This window comes from Pseudochaenichthys georgianus, chromosome 2 (assembly GCF_902827115.2).
Source record: "Pseudochaenichthys georgianus chromosome 2, fPseGeo1.2, whole genome shotgun sequence".
NCBI classification, from domain to species: Eukaryota; Metazoa; Chordata; class Actinopteri; order Perciformes; family Channichthyidae; genus Pseudochaenichthys; species Pseudochaenichthys georgianus.
This window is the reverse complement of record NC_047504.1, coordinates 6,306,716-6,327,080: the sequence shown is the minus strand read 5'-3', so window position 1 is coordinate 6,327,080 and position 20,365 is coordinate 6,306,716. Positions and strand designations below refer to the sequence as shown.

Here is a 20,365-nt window from a genome sequence, read left to right as displayed (position 1 = left end):
GACCAATTGTGGAGACCTCAACCAATACACTCTCAAGTGCATGACAAGACTTATCAGTGTGTGTGTGTGTGTGTGTGTGTGTGTGTGTATGTGTGTGTGTGTGTGTGTGTGTGTGTGTGTGTGTGTGTGTGTGTGTGTGTGTGTGTGTGTGTGTGTGTGTGTGTGTGTGTGTGTGTGTGTGTGTGGTGGTCAATATATTTGATTGTCCCAGTCGCTGTATTAGTGGGAAAACAGCAGCGCAGGGGCCAGCAGACAAGGAGACATGCTGTCTGTGGCTGCACACACACACACACACACACACACACACACACACACACACACACACACACACACACACACACACACACACACACACACACACACACACACACACACACACACACACACACACACACACACACACACACACACACACACACACACACACACACACACACACACAGAGAGAGAAACACACATGCATTTCTTTCTGTTGCTGTGGTTTCTTTTAGTTTGCTCTTCATCCTGCATCATATAACTGTCAATGGTCACAATAGGCACAGAGTCACCTCTCAGTGCTGCAAAAACACGCCGGCTGTTTGTTGCTCTGAGTTATTTTCCTCTTCCTGTGTGAACGGTGTGCACACATCACACTCCATCAGTTGGGCGACGACAGAATTATTATATTATCGCTGATGGCAAATGTAAAAAATCATACAGGTTTGACATGGGTTAGCTTCAAGACATACCGCACATCTCAGGGCACAGAACAGTATCAACAAACTGTGTATAGCTATAAACAGTATTTAAAATATTTCAGTATGAACCAAAGTAAGGGACTAACCAACAGACAGACATGCAGCTCTATCTTGGCAAGGACATTCTGCCAAAGTACACTTCAATTAGAATCAAGCAAACAAGTGGTGCCAGCAACCAGTCCTGTCTCCACTGGTGTAATACACACTCCCTTATGTCCTGAATTCAAAGTCAGGTTACTTTATGGTGTCCCATGGGAGAACCTTGTTGCATAAAGAACAGATGAAGCAATGACAGAGGGGCTTATGTATGTAGATTGACTATGCTTCCTGTACCCCCTACTGGAATCACAAGCACATACTTTTAAAAACAAGTCAAAAAAGCCCTCAACACTAACCTTTCACTCTTGGCTTTAACTGTTAATCCTTTACTGTTGCTGTCTTATTTCTACGTGATATGTATTTTTTTAATTTTACAATATCTGTAAACTTGTTGATTGTTGCATGTTTTTACTTGTTATTTTAAATTAAATGTGTTTTTTAGGAATGAAATAAAAATAAATAAAGTGAACATCCTGGAAGAGTTTGTTATGGCCCACTATTTAAGCAGCCCTGTGATGCTAACGACATTCAAGCACTGGTCCAAATACACCATAGAAAGACCTGTAAAACAATTAAATTAAAACGATTTACTACAAGGAAAAATAATAATTGATGCCTAGGTTGAGAGGCAGAAACAGCAGCAGACCCCAACACTTCCTGCACCTCGTCAGGCACCTCTTCAGGCACCTCGTGACAGCAACGTAGCACACCTGCGTATTGTGTAAATATGTGCTTATTTCCCTCAAGCTTTCATTTGTTCATCAGTTTACACCTTTTTTTATGTTCTTCATGGTGAAACTTTATGTTGCCATGTCATTTCCGACCTGTGGGGGTCACTGTAAACCATTCCATGCCGAGGGGAGACACACACATGGCTAATGGCTGCTAGCAAACACAGCAATACTTCAAAGGTGAGTCAACAGCACACGCACACGATAAAATAAATGAGCCACATTAATAAAAACAAGCTAGCAAACACACACTGTTTCAATAAAAGTAGATGTGCTGTTTTCTGGATAGAGCGTGTGTGTGTGTGTGTGTGTGTGTGTGTGTATGTGCGTGTGTGCGCGCGCGCGTGTGTGTGTGTGTGTCAAACAGTGTCATTTCTGTTTTAAATTTAAAGCAGCAGCAGTAGGTAGTTGCTATTAAAGCCAACTGTGTTTCCCAACAATTAGCTGGTAGCAGCTCACATTAAAAGCAGATGTTTAAATGGCTATCAACTGGATGTTCCAGTAATACCGAATGTCTCTGCCAGGAAATGCTTAACAACATTCCCAAACTCCTGCTGACGGACCCTAGCTTTTGGTTTCTCTGTTTGCTGTATTGATAATAAAGTTAAAAAGAAGATTATTAGTTAAATGTAATATGTCAAACTAAATGATCTTGTTCAATAAAATGTTAAGTTATTAGAGAATATAATCATTATATTTACTTTCAACTACAAAAGTATATGATCTTCTGCATAATAGAGTCAATAATTAAACAACAACTACTAAATATTAGGTACACCAGTTTATTATTATATATTTATCTAATTTATTATATAAAATACATGTGATATGTGTTTTTTGTATTTCCTCTGCTGCATAGCCTACAGGGATAAGTTTAGGAGAATAAATCAGATTTTTCAGTTTATTCACAAAAGTGTTCCAACCATACATTGATATCTCCAGCAATGAAGTCTGGGAAATGTAGGCAATCAGATACTGACAATAAAATCTAATAAACACAACTCTGTTAACACAGACATAACGGTGTACATGGAGTATAGGTATTGGTCAACATCTTTTGCATGTAAACACGATTAAAATGCACACACACTTTTCATTTTGGCCTTTTAAACACCACATTGTTTCTTTGACTTTGGGTTTGGCCGACATTGTGGCGAGCCGCTCACCACAGACCTCTTGGCAGTCAGACTCTGGCCTCAAAACCTCTTTCAACACTGTGGTCTATCTGTGTCTGTGTGTGTGTGTATGTGTGCGTGTGTGTGTTTTCCGTCCGTACATTTTCACATACTGTAGGTTCTGCCGGAGCTAAATGACACATTGAGAGCTGTTCGACCCCTCTATTATAGACTTATTTTATTAGACTTATTCTTAATATAGTTTATTTGCTTTGAACACAATTTATCTGCAGTTGTTTGTGCAAAACATTTTCTTAATGTAGTGAAGTGCTGCTCTGGCCAAAGCAGCTTATAAAGAGTCTGAATTCAGTCTTATTTGTGTTCATCTATTGAGGAAATATCATTATAAGAAAAATACAATTAAAGCAATTTGTCGATGTAGGAAATCCGTTTACCTCCTGTGTCCCTGAATTGTGTTTAAATGTCCAATCATTTGACAATCTGATATAGCGGCCACCTGCTGCACTCCTTAGCTCCTCTTACCTGTAATTACACACTGTATAAGAGCGTGTGCGTGTGCATGTGTTGGTGATAATTATGGTGTTCAAGGTAGCGTGGCGGTCTTGTGTCAGAACAAGTCTGCTATTAACGCGCCACTGATCAGGTTGCTGCGCGTGTGTGTGTGTTTGCTTGGTAATTAGCTGCAGCGTCATTGATAGCTTTGAGGTAAAGAAGCAGGGAGACATGAGGAGAGAGTGGACAGATGCAGGAGGTGTGTCCCCTCAACACACAGCAAACCAAAGCATCACACACACCCACTGCCGCTGTGTGTCCCATTGTTTGACGGACTGTGGATGATCATTTCTATATGCCATCACTTTGGGGGCTAATTAGGGTGACCAGGTGCCAACAAGCAACATGTTGGACAAACAGACAACCCTTCTAATAAAACCATTAGCTTATAAATACTAAATGTACTTGGTCCAGTGCTTTTGACCGGAGCTAGCGCACTAACAGTTTGTTGACCGCGAGTGCTGCACATCCTGGTGAATGTTTGAAAAAAAAAAACTCAACCAAAAGTCTCATGCTCCTTGTTAGATGACTGAGAATGAAGTGTATCTTGATTTAAACCCATTTACAAGCCCTACACCTGACTTTATGACCAATGAAAGCTATGCCCGTAGGAAGGGTTGCATGCAGAGTCTGTGTGTGTCCTGTGCATGGAGTGCGATCAAAGGTGTATTCCCTTTTAATCCTGTATTCCTATTAACTTGTATGGAAGTGTCAGCTGCCCTCCTTGATGGCTCACAGAGTGCTGATTCTAAATGAATTTAAGTTGTTCCTCTATTTAATAGAACATTAAAGAAGCAGCGGCAATATTAATATACCAACACAGAGTGACATATATGCTTTGTTGTGTTAGGATGGACAGCATTCCCTTTATTATACCAGATTTTACTGGTACTCTTTTGAGAGTGTGCGTGTGCATGACGTGTGTGTTTCTGTGTGTGTGTCATTAAGCCATTAGTCCATTAGAGCCATGGTATCACACACTTTAAATATTCCACATCAAGTAATCTGCCCGTAATACTGTTAGCTCATTTGGGATGTCAAGTCGTAATGTCATTAAAGCCGTCACATAGACAAACACACACACACACACACACACACACACACACACACACACACACACACACACACACACACACACACACACACACACACACACACACACACACACACACACACACACACACACACACACACACACACACACACGAAGTGGTAATGTGGCTACTGTAGGCATTAACAACCACATTATACAGTAAGTGTGGCATCCATGTGTTGCTTTTAAATTCACTCAGGTCATAAACACAAACACACACAGTCGTCATAAACCTGGTCGTTACATCGTAAGCCTTTATACACACACACACACACCCACACACACACACACACACACACACACACGCACACACACATATGTTGTGTTCATTAAAGCATAGCCTTTACAGTTGGTAATAATGTCATAAATGTCAACAACGTAACGTTGAGCAGTCGTCAGCCAGTCGTCAGCCAGTCGTCAGCAGCGTTAGTCCTCGTTACTGCAGGAGGGCCACATGTGCCCGCCCCTCTCAGAGCTGTATACCCATCATGCTCCTGGTTCCTCGGGGGGCTGTTGATTAGCCAGAGGATGTAAAGAGGAAACGTCCTCTTTGGTTACCCCAACAGGCAACTTTCAGGGTCTACTTTCACAAGAGGATGGAGCTGCCTGTATTATCATTAGCACAGAATGGAGACATGTTAACATGGACACTGCATGTATTTGTATTTCATATACTGTATGGAGAAGTCTTGCTATCCTGTTTATATTCCCCCTCGAATAACGTTGTATTAAACCACATGGTCTGTGTCTTCTCTCCTCCTGTCCTTTCTGTACTCTTCCTCACTTTTAACTGAGTTCAGGTGAACTTTGCGGACTAAAACTTTAAAAAACGTATCAAATAAACAAACAAACAAACTAAACCTTTAACACACACACAGAAATGCACTCCTGAAATCCAGAAGGGACCAATTATCACATTTGCCATGCTCTGTTTGCCAACCCCCGATGTGTACACTGACAGAGAGAGAGAGAAAGAGATGCTCACACACTCACCCTCTCATTAGCCTTAGATGGCATAATTGTGTGTGTGTGTGTGTGTGTGTGTGTGTGTGTGTGTGTGTGTGTGTGTGTGTGTGTGTGTGTGTGTGTGTGTGTGTGTGTGTGTGTGTGTGTGTGTGTGTGTGTGTGTGTGTGTGTGTGTGTGTGTGTGTGTGTGTGTGTGTGTGTGTGTGTGTGTGTGTGTGTGTGTGTGTGTGTGTGTGTGTGTGTGTGTGTGTGTGTGTGTGTGTGTGTGTGTGTGTGTGTTATTGAGCATCATTTACATCAAGTACTCCGATAGCTTTATGTCCACCTTCTCTATGTTCATGTGCAGCTGTCCCGCACACCACCAGGTGTGTGTGATGGAAACATTGCTTCACTTGCATCATCCTTGTGTGTGTTCAGGAGGAGGTGTTTTACTGGAAGAATCCGGCTACTCCTGCTGAATCATCAAAATGGAGGCGATGGAATCTCTTTCACATCTCTCTGTGAGACACACACACACACACACACACACACACACACACACACACACACACACACACACACACACACACACACACACACACACACATTCACACACACATGTTGTATATGTCCCATGAGTGGTCATAAGAGGTCTTACTGGTCCTTTATGGGCAGTGTTGCTCAGACGATGCATCATCATTGACATCTGTTAGACTGACACACACGTGCACACAAGTGCAGAAACACACACACACACACACACACACACACACACACACACACACACACACACACACACACACACACACATTCTTCAATGCTAAATGCTACCCTCTCACATGACATCATCAGAGCTCAATGGAAAGAAAGCATTGTGTGAGTGTAGTACTGTTTGCCTTGTAACCTTCACCTCAAAAGTTATCGTTCTTGGCCACATGTCGAGCTTATGCCTGGGAAGCAGTGTCAGACTCGCAGTACAAAATCCACTGGACGTCTCGGTTGCTTTTCAACGTTTATTTCCAGCAAACATAAAACAAAATAGGAAAACAATATGTAACATAAACTTAAACAGCAGACCCTAATAATCTGTCTTTTACTAAGCATAAGGTTGCGTCTGCGTGTCAATGACGGTATTGCTGCTGCCTGCTGCTCTCCCGTCACACACCGCACCTCCAACTTAAAGCCCCGCCCCCTTCACCTGAGCAAAGCACACCTCTCACTGAAACAGAAACATGCATTAATAAAGGTTCCAAATAAATCAAAACAAAATAAACTTAAATGCGGCTCCTACAAGTACTTCTGTTTCTGAAATCTGGATTCAAACGATGGTTCACATTTAATATAGACCACCATAGTCATTACATATTACAATGTCCTCTATTGGAATAAACCAATACATTAGGTTTGGGTGCCTGAGTTCAAACTGTCAAAGTTCACCTTAGTGATGCAAGTGGACAACTGGTGTGTGTGTAGGAGGGTGACTAACTGTGCTTCAGTATTTTCTCACACTGCTCAGACAGACGGACTACCAGGAACATCTCCGTTTGAACTTGTTTCCCAGAAGTCCTCCTCGACTCCCTTTGAGTCCATGGGATGTCTGAAGCATTCACCACATTGTCTCTGATGATGATGAGTATCACTGACTTCATACAAATATAATGGCACTATTCTGAGGTGTTGGCGAGGGAAAGAAGGTCCCCATGTGGATGTCGTTAGATGTGCTTTAATGGCAAAGCCCCTGTTTGATTTAAAAAAAGAAGGGGAGTGAAATAGTTGTTCATCTTAGGGCTAAAAAGGATAGCACAAGTCATGTATCTTCCTGGCTTTAAAGGCTGCATAAAAGAAAAGGGATGTGTGTTTCTGAATTCACTAATAAGTGACAGCGTAAGATTATAGAGGACAGTATGTCACAATGTGAGGCCTTGTGGGTAATTCAGTCAGCCATTGGACAGCATCCAGTGTGTCTGCTTCTGTTTGTTGTTTGATTCAAAGGCCGCTTGAACTGTTGTGTTTTAGCAGCTGGTAAGAACACACACAGCGACGTGCCCACACACACACACACACACACACACACACACACACACACACACACACACACACACACACACACACACACACACACACACACACACACACACACACACACACACACACACACACACACACACACACACACACACACACACACACACATGTAAGCAGGGTCTGACTTGGTGGGGTTTGATGTCGTGGGAGCTCCGTGGGGTGTAGAAGGGGAGGAGGACGGTCAGGGAAAGAGCTGGAAGAGAAGGGATGATAAAAGTTGAAGAGTAGGACGAGAGAGCAGATGCTACTCTTTGTTTCCTCACTGCTTCTTCTGGGGACCAACCTCAGGGATTTATTTTACAGCATTTTGAGAGCTAAATGAACTGTAAATAAGAACACGTCATAAAATGATGTCATAGAACAAATCGTGAACATCTCCTAAACTAGTGTTAACCACATACACATTTCAGGCTTCTGACAAAAACACAAAAACCCGTTGACTTGGGACAGGAAGTGGTAACATGCTGACTCATTTCCGGGTTTTAGGATTCACCCCTCGATCCACAGTTAGTTACTGTAACTTTTGAGAATATTGCTCTGTTCTCTCTCTCTTCAGATTGTGCCCCCCGTGGCGGTGTCTGACCCCGGGGTGACCCAGGAAGCTGCAGCTGGAGGTCATGTTGTGTCTGGGAGGGGTCAGGGGTCAGCGGGTGAGCTGCCTCCCACTGAGCTCTCCCAGGACAGACAGTAGGACATCTACCGACCAGTCCTCAACGAGCCTCCGTCCTGAGAAACGTAAGCTTTTTTCTAGACACTGTGCATCAGTAACAAACACATATTTACCATAATGTGTTTTTGCTTTCAGCTGAGCTTAGCACTAAACAGGAAGTGTATTGGCTCTTCTTCAGATGGGTGTCAGAAACCCATATGGGTGTGGGTTAGGGTTAGTGTGTGTGTGAGGGGGTTGGGTGAGGTGGCTTTGTTGCAGTTAGGGAGGGGTAGAAGTGTGTCAGTGCAGGTGTTGGGGTGTAAGGAGGCGTATATTTGAGGGTCAAGTTGCATGTGTTTGTGTGTGCGTGTGTGTGTGTGTGTCTCAAAAGGCTGATTATATAGGTAACCAGCAGGTGTTTGACCACACACATATACATTACAATTAAAATGTATTTAACAGGGTTTTCTTTCAGACTTAAGACTCCTGAAGCTGTATACCCCTATTTGACTTCCATTTCTACGGTTAAAGTGGCCCTATTATATGTTTTGGGGGGTTCCCTTCCCTCTAGTGTGTTATATAGGTGTCTGTACATGTACATGGTCTGCAAAGGCTAATGGCACAGTCCAATTAACCAGGCTTATCTACAGAGGAAGGTGTTGACCAGCAGCTCCGCCTTTTACCAGAAGCAAGGTGCAGAGGAGTCTTCACAGGGCCCCGTTAAGTGTCTGCACTCAGAGCTTGTACATTTTAAAGTGATACATATGATAGCAGCTCTTTGTGATGTTTCTTTTTATCAACTGTCTTGGAGCCACAGAATACATTATACAACATGTCAAGTCAGTGGAATTCCCCTTTTTACTTTTTTATTGTTACTCACATGTATCCTGCATTAAAAGCAACGCAGTGATCAGTTCTACGCAATATAAAACAGCAATGGATACACTTATCTCCTTAACTAACCTTCAACATGCTCCAACACACACACACACACACACACACACACACACACACACACACACACACACACACACACACACACACACACACACACACACACACACACACACACACACACACACACACACACACACACACGCGCACACTAGTGGTCACAGTGGTCTGACAGTCTGACCTGCTGTGAGGCTTGGTGAAGTAAAGGTGACTCACTCCCTCTGTCTAACCCCGCTACAAACACACAGACCACAGACGCACATATGGGCGCTCACAAACACACACCACAACGCCCTCTCCCTCCGTTTCGCTTGCCCTAACCACAGCTACTTCCTCGGTGAGGACTGTTGGCTGAGGGGGGCAGGTGGTTAGTTTGATTACACACTCACACACAAGCACACAACAAAGCCACAATGCCAGATTAATAGAAGAGAAAGACTCTTCGGCCACTTTGAATGTCAAAAAGCTCATCAACAAGGAGATCTGGAGAAGCACACACTCAACGCTGAGAGAGAGGAAGATGGTGACAGAGAGGAAGAGCGGAAGCCGAGCTGCAAGCACGTCCACGGACAGAGAAGACGCCATGTAGAGAAAGGTACACAGAAGGAGTTTTGTGGATTATTTTGCATCTGAGTGGACGACTGGGAAAACCAAGGAAGCCACCTCTTCTTAGGAGCGGGACACCTCAGCTGGGGTAAGAGTGCCTCGCTACTATTTAAGTCTTTCTGTTTGTAACTCAGAGTTCTATCATTAGAAGAAAAATAAGCATTAAGCGGGAAATCCTCCGTGTTCATTTCTATGTAAATCATTTTTAAACTTCTTCAAATTTGACCAGGGTGGAGCTGATGCATGTTGGGTTTTTACACATCTCGAAAGACGTTTCCAGTTTTAGTTTCGTCGTGGCAGGAAACACAGCTGCCTCACCTTGTCATCATTTCTGCACAAAACTAGAACATAGCTGCACTTGAGGAGAATACACCCAAAGCGCTTGCTTGATACTCCGTTCTTCTGACCTCCATGCCTGTGCACGGGAAACATAGGAAGGCAGAACAGACATGCTCATCATTTCTTGTTGTGCACGCTTTTCTTTAGTTTAAAACAAATGCAGATACTGTAGATTACATATTGTTTTCTTAACATCCTTGGCAACAGATGTTTTTTTTATCTGCTAACTTGTCTGTTTGATTTTGCATACAATTAAACACCCTACTATTCAAAACTCAAAATGTTCTTATTAACCACAGTGCCAAATGTTAGTAATCATTCTTTGTAATTTAATGTAAACTAGTGTTCAGTACCAGTTTACTTCCAAGAGGCAGTTAACCAGCTGGGGGTAGTTAGCTCTGGCTCAGGCTTACGTTGGACCAGGCTTAGTTTGGCTGCTACAGGCTCAGAAGGCCTTAAACAGAGCTCCTTCCACAAAGGAATGGAACAACTCAGCATCTGTGTTCACATAATCATTTTTGTCATGTAGATTGTCTATTGCAGTGCAGTGAGTTGTTGTGAACGAGACTTCCTGTAACTGGTGTAGATCAGCGAGGGTTACATGTTCCCTTTCACATACTTCCACGCCCACATAGATGTGGTTTGCGGTTTAGAGATTGGCCATGAATGTTGATGTTGCAGCTCGTTGGAGGATCTCCTATTGACCTTTCATTTTCTGTTGTATTTGTGATTTTTCTTATTCAGATGAAAACAGGTGGTGTCTGAAAAACATCTGAAGAATAATCCTTTCATGGCATCCAACTGTGTCTTTAGGTCATTTTCCTCAGCTTTGATTATAGGTAAGTGGGGTTTTTTGTATGCAAGTGTATGTTTTGGCTGCTCCGTTGTGTGTTTTTTCTGGTTCATTGTTTGTAGAGCTAACGTACAGAAAAGTATGCTGTCTATTTAGGGCCAGATTACATTGCACTGTATGTGTGTGAGATTGTGTGTGCCAAAGAGCGAGGTGGTCATGTTTGCATTGTGTTATAGTTGGGTTGACTTTGACAGTGCTGGACTCTGGTTCTCGTGGTGGTCGAGCAGGGAGCACTTTAAGTTGCATCCAATATTTTATTGATCCTTTTAGGATTTTTAATAAATCAGGTCTGCAGGCATTGTCAGTTGTTGCTGGATGCATTTACAGAATTCAGTGTGAGCATATTCAACTGGAGGCTGTAAACAAAGCTTAGGTTTGTAAAGTATTTCCCTTGTTTTTTTGTTTTTGTTAGGGGAAAAAGTAAATGCATTGTACTGAGAAGTGACAAAATCAAGTCAAACGGCACATGTGGTTAAACCATCTGAATCTCTGTGGTTCTCAACTCTGATTGGTTTCCACCTCCTACAATCCTATTGGTTGTTTCTGAGTGGCTATGGCCTCACTCAACTCTCCTCTAAATTGCACTTCCACACGTACCACTAACAAATCTACTGAATGCACGTTGCCTCTTTATCTCTATCGTCAGGTTTGTGTGTGTGTGTGTGTGTGTGTGTGTGTGTGTGTGTGTGCGCGTGTGTGCGTGCGTGCGTGTGTGTGTGTGTGTGTGTGTGTGTGTATGTGTGTGTTACTGTAGTTGTTCCCCCGTTGAAATGATCTGCTCTGACTACAGTAATTTAAAGTTTTTCAGCTTTACTTTTAGCTTTCATATTTCTAAATGTACACAAATGGTTACTGAATTGATCACAATAAAACATCCACACACTGTTATCGGCCAACATATCTGTCAAACCTGTAAAGAAAATAATTAAACAACATTTTTGTTGTGTTTTTGTATGTGTAGAAAATGAATCTGTTTTAAACTGAATTCAGACTCCAGAATAAATAAATATAATTCAATTAAATAAAAAAATAAAAAGATTTTTAAATAGTAATATTACAATAAAAATACTGTTTGTTGTTACTTTTAAAAATATATATATTAAAAACATTGTAATCATTAAAATAACAACAATAGTCTGCATTTTTACTTTTCTCCATCAATGTAATTTATTTGACACACTTCATATTTCCTCCGTCCCTCCTTTCCCGCTCCATAAATTTCATATTTTTGGCTGAAAACACTCCGCCACTCCAACTTGTTTTTGTACATTTCCACCACCCGCTTGTTGTATTAGCATTGTTCCCTTCTCTCTGTTCATATATCAAACTGCTCGGAGCTGTTTTTCTGTTCGCCGGAGTCCTTTTTTCTTTAATTTACGCCTCTCGTTACGTGTGAACCCATCGTGTTGCGTGCCACTCTCCACTTGTGCACATTGTTGGGCCGTGGTGTGCGCCTGTGCAGATTCTGGTTATCTGGACGCTGCACCTGCACACAGAGACAGCAGCTCAGCGTTATCAGGAGACGGCAAAGAGAGGCAGAGGAAACTCCTCAGGTCTGCCTCTGCTGATTTTACAAGAGATGATGCTGACTCTCAGGGTGCAGCCACAGAGCACTTGTGCAACCTCACAAACACTAATATATGAGCTTCTGACATTCATCAGTGTCAAAGCGCAGTAAATAAGAGCGGTGCCGTCACTAGCAGGCTCCAGGGTCAATACTGCTGCAACTAGCTATGTTCTTCATTATTTAGGATATAAAAGTGACTAACAGCTCCAAAGTAATGTTGTCAAATCCCATGTTCTGTAGGACTAAAACGTATAATAATAATAATAATAATAATAATAAGAAGAAAAAAATTGATAATAAGAAATTGATAGTCATATAAATATCTGTACAATTATATTATTCCATTCATATAAAATGTAATTTCATGTTTCTTATTTTCACAATAAGAGGGTTTGTGAAATGTTGTGAGGCTGTTTCACTCTTTCAAAATGTGTGTGTGTGTGTGTGTGTGTGTGTGTGTGTGTGTGTGTGTGTGTGTGTGTGTGTGTGTGTGTGTGTGTGTGTGTGTGTGTGTGTGTGTGTGTGTGTGTGTGTGTGTGTGTGTGTGTGTGTGTGTGTGTGTGTGTGTGTGTGTGTGTGTGTGTGTGTGTGTGTGTGTGTGTGTGTGTGTGTGTGTAACAGTCAGAGAAGATAGTGAAGGAAGAAGGAAGCAGAGAGGATGTGTGTGAACGAGCAACCGTTGGAAAGACAAGGTCTCGCATTCAACTCACACACACACACACACACACACACACACACACACACACACATGGTATCGCGGTTAACTTGCAGGAAGTAAATCTACAGTTCATTTTAGTGGGTTTTTCACAAGCAGACGTTGATACACAAAGTTTGTGATTAACTGTTATATGACAGAGGAACCGTTGTAAACAAATATTTGTCCATGCACAATTTGAATGTAGACATGTAACCAAATGACCGGAGAGAGAGAGAGAGGGAGGATCAGTGTGTGTGGTGCCCAGTTTTGCATTTAGAGAGTATTGGTTAACCATGCTGGTAAACCACACACACCCACAAAACTACAGCATGACGGGAGCAAAATATGTTCCACTTCTGCAGAATCACCACATTTCTGATCGGCTCTGATCATCTTTGGGTTCCTTTGGATGTGGTGCCCAAAAATGTTTGGATCCATGCATGTTGACTCGGTGTGTGTGTGTGTGTGTGTGTGTGTGTGTGTGTGTGTGTGTGTGTGTGTGTGTGTGTGTGTGTGTGTGTGTGTGTGTGTGTGTGTGTGTGTGTGTGTGTGTGTGTCTGTCTTTTTGGTCATTTGTCCAGCTGTGATCTCTGACTTATTTTGAAGCCTGGGAATAAGCATAGCATGCCTTTTTATATATACATGTTCTCCCTTATTACACAGAAACACAGAAACATGCACACACACTGTGGCTCCCATGTGGCGTCCTGGCCTCACATCACACAGATGGGCCCTGCTGTTTGATCTCCGCACCGCCCCTGCTAAAAATGTTGACACTCACTTTTATCATAGATTAGCACATATGCCGTATAAACAGACAGAAACAGTGTGTTGGGGACTATTTTAAGCGGCGGATTAATCCACATTTGGTAGTGTAGAGAGTATGTGGCCGCAGGACGGTGTGTGTTTGAGCAGAAATAAAGTGTGTGTGTGTGTTCATGTTAAGTTGTTCCCATTGTTGACTTTTTTACACAGAGGGAAAAGATTGAATGAAGTTAAATCTACTCCAATAACTGCAGATCAGTGTAATAGGGTCTATTTGTCTCCATCCCTCCTGTACGTGTGTGTCCATGTCACATGCAACACTGCATTCTCTGGGTAAGCGTTCCTTGTCGAGCCTGTTTCCCTCCTCCACTTCTCCGCCATCAGCTGCAGCAGGAAGACGGGGCTCCCATAAATATCCTTTCATTTCCTCTCCTCTTTTTCATCTCTCCTTCCTTCCTTCCAACCGCCCTCCTTAATCACTTCAATGTTGTAATATCAAAGAGTTCTGGATAGTGTCTGCACTGGTGTTGGTTGAGATTTGACTGATCGTTTCACACATAGATATTTCTTTGAAGAAGGGGATAGATTTCATTACAGAGAACTACATATTGTTTGAAGCGCTGCCGATTTAAGTTTGAACCAAACACCAATGAGAGTTCCTCAATGAATACCCCACTTGGCGATAAACCTCATTCTGATTCCATTTGTTCATGTGTGTGCATGTGAGTTGTGAGGGGTACCACCAGCTAGGCCACAGAACCATCATAATGGTAAAGCTGAACCATACCACAGTGTGCTCCCAATCCGAGCACACCAGTCAATGCCATGTCCAATGTGTGTGTGTTTATGTGAGCGGTTGTGTTACACGTGTTGGTCAGTGGTTAGCCTTGCAGTTGGGTTTTGTTCCTGGGAAAAACATTGACAGTTCTTTTTGCGCTTTTACAATAAACTTAATATGTTAGCATTGTTGGTTTTAAAAATGGCGTCACCAATCTCTATTTTCACCCGCCCTCTTTGCTTCGCTACAGTTCCCCGCTGATTTTAACCTCTCCCGAAGTTACGAGAAACCGCCAACAGCGAACAGCCATCGCACGATCGATGGAGCCTCTGATCATCCACAGCTTTTCCAATGTTTCCTCCAAACCGCACTGCTTCGCCCTCAGCCTTAATGGGCGAGATGGCGGGTGCGTGTCTGTAAAGTCAGGTGGGACCGGGTCCTGTGTGAGTCGAGGCGAGGTCCCTTCAGTCCTGTGGTTAACGAAGAAGCCATGCAAAGAGTCTCCTCACCCTTCTCTCACTCCTCCTCACCCCCTTTCTTCCTTCCATCCCCATTTGTCGCCACATTGTGGTTAACAAGTGAATGCAAAGTGTTGTCGTTATGTGTGTGTATGTGTGGCTCGTACCCATTAGCGCCCTTCTATTCTCTATTCTAAATTCCGCCCAACGACTACGCCTTCTGATTTATTCATTGGCTCGTTTGGGACTCCTGTGTGTCCCCGTGTGGTCGGCTGCAGTGAGTCTGATTGGCTGGTTCCTTCCACTTTGGTGATCTATTTCTGTTTTCCAGAACCTTCGAGCTAACTTGGCATGCAAATGTGCACTCACGTAAACACACACACACCCTACAAAAAGCATAACGTAGCCAAAGCCTGAGGGGTGTTAATGGCTGATTAGTTGATTGTAAGTCTGCTTCTCTAACTGTCACAAATGATCTCGGCCATGGAAACACTTATTGATTTTTGTTGGGCTGAGTGACTGGCATATTGAAGTGCATGTAGTGTGTGGCTTTTAATAATGAACATTGTCTTGATAAACCTGAGCCAGAGACACACCGTTAAAGTCAAGGTAAGAATGTTCCTAGACAAAGACCAGCATATCCATGAAGTTATTCCCTTTAGCATTAGCCCTTTGTTTAGTGATAGTGTTTGCACACGGAGCTCAGATGGTTACCATGGTAAATATGCGTATTGTAACCATCGACAGTAAGCGTTTAGCTCAAAGCACCACTGTCTCCAAGTAGCTGCTAGCTTGGCTGAAACCTGAGCCTTTTGGAAAGTTGAACAGCTGTGTGTGATAAAACAAAATGGAGCTTTAGGCCTCCCGCACTGGATGGATGAACTGTTCCGACACCACATAAGATAAGATAAACCGTTGTTCATCTCTGTAGGGTAATTCCTCACATGTGCTACAGTTTTAGTTTCTCTTGGGCCCATCTGTTTCTGTTGGCTTTTGAACGTCACAGATATTATAAGTCGCACTTTGTTTACTGTCTGTGTCAATCCTCCAGCAGAGTTTTGGACATTTGTATCAGTCCACACAACCTGCATCAGTGTGAGGCGTGCGTCGTTCAGCTCTTCAGGAATGGATACTGATGGGACCTCCTTACGGTAAAGTGTTCTGATCAGTCGTGAGGTCCATATTCACTGTCCAGCCCCAAGTGTGTGCATGTATGTTAGTGCGTGCGTGCGCGCTTGCCTGTCTGCGAGTTAAAAGTTTCTGCTCTAATACACCTGCTCAGCCATTCAAACTGCACTAAACACAGCCTGAGGCACTTCTGTCTTCCGCTCTCCATCTCTTTCTGTCATGCTGTCTCCCTGCCTCAGAAACACTGTCTCACTCTGCTCTCTCTATTTCCATTTCAACATTTCTGCAATGAAAGAATGAACATTTAACTAACTTTGACTGTGTGCATGATTGAATAGGTATCCCCCCCCTCTCTGTCTCTTTCTTTCTCTTTCCCTCTGTTTCTACCTTTCTCTCTTCCTCTCTCCCTCTGTCTGTCTCTCCTGCATTTCTTGTGTCAGAAAATCAATTTTTAGTTTAGCAAGAATAAGCCCATCTTCTCTCATCGTAGAGGCCGGTTGAATAATTCAACACACGCACATGCACACATTTTCTTCACTTCAGGGAATTTTCACTTAGAAAATGTTTAAGACATTATTGGACCTCATATGTCTACCAACAATTACACCTCTTTCCCAGTATACTCTTTTCTTGAAGAGGCTCAGTAACAGCTGGCCAAGTTGGTAATACATGTGTTTATGTATTGTTGACCATTGCTGTACCTTTGTAGTGTACAACAAAGCATTTAAGAAAAGAGTATATACCACTGCTCTTGATTCAAGGACTTGTAATGGTTTATCAACTATGGAAGCATAGTTTGCAGTAAAGACTGTCGCTGATTGGTCAACGCCAAAATGTCCTGAATGCAGGCGCTGCCATTTTGCACTTTTGACATGATTTCGAGCTGGAATCTGCACAGAAGTCCTCGGGTCCCACCCAATCGAGCCAATGAAACTCAATTTGTATCCATCCTGTTCCCTACGCCTCTTCGTAGGTTATCCATGGATGACCTTTGCTGACCTTTGCCGACCACCAACCTTTTCACCTCTTCCTCCATCCTGCAGAAATACTGAGAGCTTTACAACAGCTCCCCTTCGTGGTTAATGCCGTAAAGCAATGCCCCTCTGTGCCATAAAGTAATCCAGTCACTAAGCGGCACCATGCAGTAAACGGTGCAAGTGTGCACAAGTTAAGTAGGTGTATGGTAGAGACATAACATACTATAGTTTTTGCAAATGAGGCACATTAATGCTACTTGCTTTATTGTTGTGAGTGTGTGTGTTGGGGATTATATTAATCTTAAAAACAGGATGATTGAAGCAATGTGTGTGTGTCATTGTGAGAGTCTCCTGTGAATAACCTACCGTGAGTATGTGTGTGCGTGTGTGTGTGTGTGCGTGTGCGTGTGTGTGTGTGTGTCATTTGGTGCTGCTGCTAACTGATATGTCAGAAAATCAATTAATTACTTTTAAGCGGCAGTTAACTGCATCCGCACAATACACCCCATGAATTATAGACGAAGTGTGTGTGTGTGTGTGTGTGTGTGTGTGTGTGTGTGTGTGTGTGTGTGTGTGTGTGTGTGTGTGTGTGTGTGTGTGTGTGTGTGTGTGTGTGTGTGTGTGTGTGTGTGTGTGTGTGTGTGTGTGTGTGTGTGTGTGTGTGTGTGTGTGTGTGTGTGTGTGTGTGTGTGTGTGTGTGTGTGAGTGTGTGTGTTAGAATTGGCTACTCTGTTAACTAGAGACGATTGCGAGCTCCTCCGTCACTGATCAATTGATGAGAGTGCTGTGATACAAATCAACTGAGTGACTGAATTGACTCTATCTATCGCTCTCCATCCTTTTGACTGTGTGTGTCACCATGTTCATCTTACTTGAAAACAACAGGACTGCAACCTTTAACATTCATGGTTGTTTTACATTTAGCGTGTTTGTGTTTTTGCTGTAGTGAGAATGCCTGGGTATTTTGATGAATGGTATTATTAAGACCTAAGTGGAATCATTTTATAAAGTGGTATAAATAATTGTTGTTAAAAGTCAAAAAGTCTCTCTCTCCCTCTCTCTCTCTCTCTCTCTCTCTCTCTCTCTGCCAGCGGCTGTCTGTCCCTCTCGTCCCCTGAGTTGGGCCCACCCTGAGGCCAGTGACAGTGGCATGGCAATGATCAATACCACACACACACACACACACACACACACACACACACACACACACACACGCATGCTGCCACCTTGGCGAGGGATCGATGGAGGGATAGATTTTTACTTCTGCTTTTATCTCTGGTACCTCATCAGCACCTTAACACCTTCAACATCCTGCTTTTCAAGAATATATGAACATCATAATGTATCTATATCTTTGATTTGTATTAACTATTATTTAGAAAGTTCAAACTACAAGGTTACTGAGTTGAATTTGATGATCACATCAGATTTCAAAATCCTTAAATGTCTTGCTTTGGTGGAAAGCCTGTTTCACAAACGTATAAAGAAATGATTTGTAAATGTACAATAGAGCCAAGTGGACATAATGCAATTAAAGTCAACAATATAGGTTTAGTATACAATTATTCTAAGTTCAAATCACTTAATCACCTAATAGCGATATTGTTGTAGTAAAACCAGTATTAACAAATCATCATTGTTACACACACGTAAACACACAGTCACACACACACACACACACACACACACACACACACACACACACACACACACACACACACACACACACACACACACACACACACACACACACACACACACACACACACACACACAGTCACTGTTGGTCTGAGTTTGCGGAGTTGTCATATGTCGCACACACAGATTCTTTCTCTGAAGACACAGAGGCAGTTTTGTGATGATGTCGGCAGCCAAAAAGCCGCTGAGAGGTGTGTGTGTGTGTGTGTGTGTGTGTGTGTGTGTGTGTGTGTGTGTGTGTGTGTGTGTGTGTGTGTGTGTGTGTGTGTGTGTGTGTGTGTGTGTGTGTGTGTGTGTGTGTGTGTGTGTGTGTGTGTGTGTGTGTGTGTGTGTGTGTGTGTGTGTGTGTGTGTGTGTGTGTGTGTGTGTGTGTGTGTGTGTGTGTGTGTGTGTGTGTGTGTGTGTGTGTGTGTGTGTGTGGAAAACAGGAAAGTGATTAAGTAAATCTCTTCCTATGACACACTGCATGCTATAGTCTGCTGTAGAAAATGAATATTAGTCAACTTGTCGAGAGCAACATGTATGAAGAAGTTGGAAGTGGCTAATGAGAACCACACAACCCTCTACTTTAAACTCTAATTTGAGTTATTTTGGACATTTTGTTAGTTTGTAGCTTTGTTAGCTTGTAGGTAGCATATAAACAAACCAAATGAGCAACATGCTAATCAAAATGCACTCGTATCCAAATGTTAAAACCAAAAGATATTGAATATAGCCAAAACAGCCACTATCTATCTTTCTTTCTCTTTCTATGCCTATCTACCTGGCTGTCTGGCCAAACAAACCTTTGTTTAATCTCTTCACATATTATGTAGTGTTTTCAACAAAAAATGGCCACCTTTCACGAGCTAAAACTATGTATATTAATCCCATTTATTGAACACAGTTTTTAAAAGAACAAACAAATAACTCAACAAATGGGCAATGTGCAGGTTCAGTGCTCGTCAAACAAACTCATATCACTCAAGTGTGTGACCTCAATTTTCACCCAGAACTTCCGAATAGCAAGGAAGAAGGAGGGGGACGGAGGAAAGGAGGGAGGGAGGAAAACGGGAGAAAATCATTTGAGTAGCTAAATGAAATTAGCAGCTTTGAAGAGCCCGAGGGCAAAGTGGAGTCGTGTCCCCCGTGGCTACGCTTTAGAGAAGGAGGGAATGAATTCAGCTTGACTGGCTCCTCTCCTCCTTCTCCTCTCTCCCTCGCTTTAACTCCCTTATTTTTTTTCTATTTTTACTAATATGTAGGGTGAGATGGAAGGGGGGGGGAGTAGGGGGGTGATGTGATGAATGAGGCGTATAAAAGCCATTTGGGAAGGTGAGGATAGGGCTCTTTCTTCGCCGACAGTCTTTAAAGTGTTCTAGCTGACTTCCAAAGTTGGACTTACCCAAAGTAGAAACAAATAGTTTGTTCCTTCTCTTTGCCTTTTTTCTTTTTCTACAAATTCCCTCTTACTGTTCTTACCTCTTCGTCTTATTATTTTTTCCCTTGATACCCTCTTCCCTCTGGGTGTTGGAAATT

The 20,365-nt window shown here is 42.7% G+C and overlaps 1 protein-coding gene and 1 long non-coding RNA gene across 4 annotated transcripts in view; both read left to right on the top strand.

The window, feature by feature from the left end:
- Nucleotides 1-1,679: 1,679 nt before the first annotated feature.
- Nucleotides 1,680-8,086, top strand: LOC117458821 (uncharacterized). Its single transcript, XR_004553453.2, has 3 exons — nt 1,680-1,747; nt 5,732-5,814; nt 7,935-8,086. It is a non-coding gene; the product is annotated as an uncharacterized lncRNA (long non-coding RNA).
- Nucleotides 8,087-9,273: 1,187 nt separating this feature from the next.
- Nucleotides 9,274-20,365, top strand: part of runx1 (RUNX family transcription factor 1) — a 30,517-nt gene continuing 19,425 nt past the window's right edge. Inside the window, exons 1-2 of one of the 3 annotated variants that reach the window (XM_034099299.2) lie at nt 9,274-9,675; nt 10,671-10,765. In XM_034099299.2, coding sequence (XP_033955190.1) covers nt 10,717-10,765 — 49 coding nt within the window. In that variant the 5' untranslated portion in view covers nt 9,274-9,675; nt 10,671-10,716. Of the gene's footprint in view, nt 9,676-10,670; nt 10,766-20,365 lie in introns of those variants that run through there. The other 2 variants (XM_034099313.2, XM_034099289.1) reach the window with 2 other exon arrangements.